Source organism: Sphaeroforma arctica (assembly GCF_001186125.1).
Source record: "Sphaeroforma arctica JP610 unplaced genomic scaffold supercont1.649, whole genome shotgun sequence".
Lineage (NCBI taxonomy): Eukaryota > Ichthyosporea > Ichthyophonida > Sphaeroforma > Sphaeroforma arctica.
The window spans coordinates 47,951-53,124 of NW_014039909.1; the positions used below are offsets into that span (position 1 = coordinate 47,951).

The following is a 5,174-nucleotide window of genomic DNA, read 5'->3' on the forward strand; positions in this document are numbered from 1 at the left end:
TATATATCATATATATACATATACATATATATATATATATATATATATATTATATTAATAGTATTATATAAATATGTATATATATATATTATTATATATATATATATATATATTTATATATATATATATATATTATAGCTTTCGCACGCGCATGTTCACACAGGCGTTTCTCAAATGCGTATGAACCGAATTTGTAGTGAGCAATATCGTTTCGTCTTGTTTTGCAATTGCTAAACCCTTTGGGTGTTTGGTACAGACTGAAGGCATCCGGAGTTAAGCCTTCCAAGGAATCGTATGAGACCATAATACGAATCTGTGAGAAACGCGGGGACGTATATGCAGCCGAGCAGGTGAGTCTAGCTCTACACAGTGCATTATGGAGAGTGTATTTGTGTATGTGCTCGCAGATGTAGGCATACTGAGTGGCGTATGAGTATATGTGGATATGTGTGGACCGTGTACCGATTGCGACATCTCATCTAATATAACAACCGTCATGTTCTCGCATTCTACTTGCCACTCTTCAAATCCTGGTCATGCGTGGCCTGCGTTAGAGGACATATGTGTTGTGTCTTAAGTTTTCTTTGTTTGTCAAATTCCGTCGACTCTCTGTATGGTATGTTGCATTTTTTGAAGAACCATAAACCCATCACTCAAATCTTAAAAATCCTGTCACCGTAAACATAAATATCAAACCTTAAATTGTACTCCTATCCTAATTCAAACTATAAATTCTTCACCCTTAACATATACCCGAAACCTTAACTTCAAATCTTGTCATCCCAGTCCAAACTATAAATTCTTCACTCTGAACACAGACCTATATAACTTTGAATCCAAATCCAAACGCTCAACACCAAATTGATATCGTATCCGCCAATCACCCACAGCTGTGTCACGATTTCTCGTCGCGAACAAGCACAGTAGCTCTGGACTCGTTACTGCGACTGCATCTGATGAACGCGGACTTTGAAAGCGCCACAGAGGTCTTAGTCAGTCGACAAAACCTAGGCCTTCTCACACCTGGCCACTTCAACGCCATCATGGAGGCAGGCCTGGAGCAGTGAGTGATGCATATGGACTTTGTTACTGGATGTGTGTAGTTGCACACGGGTTGGGATGTGTTTGGTTGGTTGTCTTAGCACTGACTGGATGTGTGTGGTTGTAGTCATATGGTGTTCCATATTGTGTTGTAGCACTATAATGACGCATACACGCACATCCTACCACTTCAACACCATCATGAAAGCACCCCTCGGATTAGTACGTGGTGGTAGGTAGAAGGCACCCCTCGGATTAGTACGTGGTGGTAGGTAGAAGGCACCCTTCGGATTACTACGTGGTGGTAGGTAGAAGGCGCCCTTCGGATTAGTACGTGGTGGTAGGCAGAAGGCACCCCTAGGATTAGTACGTGGTAGTAGGTAGAAGGCACCCCTCGGATTAGTACGTGGTGGTAGGTAGAAGGCACCCCCCGAATTAGTACGTGGTGGTAGGTAGTATGTCTGAGATACCGCACGTATACTTGACTCTTTATTATATAGCCTAAATCTTAGTCACAGCGTAAAGACGTAAAAACTCACACCATCCCGCTATTGAGATCTAAAGGCACCCCTCAAACAGTCAGGGACACAAACACATATGTATATAAATAAGTAGGTCAAGTACGTATGTATATGGGTATGTAGGTAGAGTACGTATGTATATGAGTATGCAGGTAGAGTACGTATGTATATGAGTAAGTGATTATGGTTGGCCGAGTACGTGTACATGTGGCCATACAATTCACGCCCGCAGTTATGTTTGTGAACACACACATACATACAGGCATTACTTAAATATTATAAGCACATACATGTATACAAGCATGGCTGACATGTGCGTGTTGTGGTTTCGCAGTTGTACACTATCACTACAGTCCCACCTCATGTATCTGTCTGTCATTCCACACGCACACATGTACACCCATTCGCACATGCGTAACATTCATTCTCTCATGTGTGGTCGCTGTGCCTGGTTCTCCCTTCCCATTCTCATAAGTGATCTGTGCATGCATGCGTAGCATTCATTCTCTCATGTGTGGTCGCTGTGCCTGGTTCTCCCTTCCCATTCTCATATGTGATCTGTGCATGCATGCGTAGCATTTCATGTGTGGTCGCTGTGCCTGGTTCTCCCTTCCTATTCTCATATGTGATCTGTGCATGCACAGCCATGCGTCTATGCAGTCCTTCAAAGCCCTGGCCCTCATGGATACACTCAACGTAGCGCCCGACAGACGGTCGTGGATGCTACAGTTTAAAGCCGCACGCGCCATGCCTCCCCCTCGAACGTCATACTTCACCAAGTCCATTTGGGACAAGTTCAAGAACTCGCCCACCGAGAAATACGGTACGTTTTGGTGGTAATTGGGGACTTTTTGGTGTAACTGCGGACTTTTTGGTGTAACTGCGGACTCTTTGGTGTAACTGTAGACTTTTTGGTGTAACTGGGAACTTTTAGGTGTGACTGGGGACTTTTAGGTGTAACTGTGGACTTTTTGGTGTAACTGGGGACTTTTTGGTGTCACTGTGGACTTTTAGGTGTGACTGGGGAATTTTAGGTGTAACTGGGGACTTTTTGGTGGTAGCATGGTAGTTTTTGGTGGCGTGCGTCCTTGCGTGTTGTTTACTAGGAGTACACATACATTGTACTACTGAGTTTAATCGAGTTCGATATTTCACCTACCGAGAATACGATACGCTTCCATAGCAACGGTCTTGGGCTATTTATCTCATGAGAGGTCAAAACTGGCAGTTGTTTTCTCATCGCATGGCACCTACGGGCAAAGTTTCTGGACTCGCCCGCCAAGAAATAAGAGACACGATCATAGCAAACGTCTTCATGACGTTCAAAGGTTTTACTATGAGCGGGCATTTAAGCAGATAGTTCTTTCAGACAGTTCATGACCAAGCGGACACAATTTACGGCCAGGGCTAGCCCAAGAAGTGGGTACGCCGTTAGCAATCAACCATCACACGCACAGACGATCACCGCGCCGTCTAGAGAACCGGAGATATAACTCCATCTGTGTCACACCACCTCTATTCTACGGACGAGAGAAAGGGCCACGGTGCTATAACATCCTCCTTTATTTGCAATTCGCAATCTCTCATGTCACAACACCTGTTCTCTACGGACGAGTGAAAGGGCCACGGTGCTAAAACATCCTCCTTTATTTGCGACTCTCTTTCTCTTATGTCACACCACCTGTACTCTACGGACGAGTGAAAGGGCCACGGTGCTAAAACATCCTCTTCTACTTGCATTCTCTTTCTCTTATGTCAAAACACTTGCACTCTACGGACGAGGGAAGGGGCTACGGTGCTAAAACATCCGCCTCATTTGCACTCTCTTTCTCTTGTGTCACAACACCTGTACTCTGCGGACGAGTGAAAGAGCCACGGTGCTAAAACATCCGCCTCATTTGCACTCTCTTTCTCTTAGATCCGCTTATCTTCACCGCGTACTTGCGTGCTCTGCTGTTCACGGGCGACCGAGGCCAAGCCACGATCGATCTGATGGCGGAACTAAGGGACAAGCTCACAACAAACTTTGACGATCTCAAGGACACCCCACACAACAAACCACTCGGTATGTGACGACTAAACACGTGACAGAATCAGCATGGGGCAATTTCAACACATGGCAGCATGCGCACATAAGACTGTAGCTACAACACATACTGCTGAATTCGAGAAAATATCACATCAGGCCTATACTAATTATAAACCATCCCGCGCCATCAGCTTCCCGTTATGTGCTGTGTATTTAGCTATGACTGAATAAGTATGCCGCAATAAGCACATGGCAGAACAAGCAACCGAAACTTAAATATCCGGCTGAAGCCGAGGAAGAGGTCACATGAGACGTGTATAAGTTATGACCCACCCAGCATACTCAGCATCTTAATAAGGGATGTCTAAAACTCAAATCTAAACCCTAAACCCTCACCCCTAGGCCCTATCCCCTGAAAGGATGTAACGAATAGGATACCGAGTACAAAGACTAGTCAACCTCCTAGCTATACTCCACAAGTTACGAGCCATCCATTAACAACCAGTGAATGAGGGTCCAGTTAGTGGTAACGGATATATCCTGAGCAACCATAGTAGTACAAACAAGCACGGGACTATAAGCAGTTTGTGTATACTTATTTCAAATATCTGTCATGCCCACACCACAGACCTCGCAGACAAGGTATTGCTCACACTTAATACCCACGTATACCTATATGTACATACATATATATATACACGCACGCATACATGGGTATATACCTTGTTAGTGCGACTTGGAGTCTTCCATGGGTCCTTATCACCTGCCAGGCCTAGACCATAGGACTCTTAGGGAAGTTATTGCTCACACCAATATCAACGTAGTGCTCATACTCATATCAATGTATGCCTGCATACACATGCACACAGACACACACACACAAACATGGTTATATCCCGTATTCCTGCGATTATAGGAGGTTTCCATACGTCCCTTATCCCCTGTCACATCCACCCTCCAGCCCTGCCCGAACAGGACACCGAGTTCATCGCTCGCTTGGGGCCGTTTGCCCTGCGCACTGTTCTCGATGGCATGTGTCTGCAACGGCCTCTGCGTGAATGCACAGTCAAAGACGCGTATGTCCTAGCCAAACTGGGACAAACCGTCTTCAACACCAGCCCACACACAGCGGCCGCTACGGCTGGTGAGCGCCCACTCACGCATCATGTGGGGGCGATTGGGGGGGTGATTGGGGGGTGTAGGTAGGGTTGAGAAGGCTGGGAATGCGGAGAAGCCTGTGTACGACCCAGGGCTGTTCTTTCAGGCGTGTGTGCATGTGTCGGCCAGTCTGTTCCGCGAGGAGAATGGGCACCTGGTGAAGGTGGGTGTGGGTGTAGGGCTTAGGGTTTAGGTATCTGTTTAGGGCTGTTTGGGGTTTAAGGTTGTAATAAGGAATAGGGCGTTAGAGATGATTTGAAGGTTTACTGTATCGCAAAGACATTGCTTCCGTATATTTCGCATATATATATATATATATCTAAATATATGTATATCACAATATATATATATATACATCACAATATATGTATATATATATATAGATATATATATATATAATAAATAATATATATTATTAGTTGTCT

At 44.9% G+C, this 5,174-nt stretch overlaps 1 protein-coding gene across 2 annotated transcripts; it reads left to right on the forward strand.

The window, feature by feature from the left end:
• Positions 1–256: 256 nt before the first annotated feature.
• On the forward strand, positions 257–4,787 carry SARC_07832 (the record flags this gene model as incomplete). 2 transcript variants are annotated; one of them, XM_014298219.1, is made up of 5 exons in its annotated part: positions 257–350; positions 891–1,063; positions 2,207–2,385; positions 3,481–3,627; positions 4,508–4,787. In XM_014298219.1, coding segments are annotated over exons 2-5 (713 nt in total), but the record flags the coding sequence as incomplete, so codon positions are not given. The 2 variants fall into 2 exon arrangements, with proteins under 2 accessions (XP_014153694.1, XP_014153693.1); XM_014298218.1 differs by having other exon boundaries at positions 4,553–4,787.
• Positions 4,788–5,174: the final 387 nt, after the last annotated feature.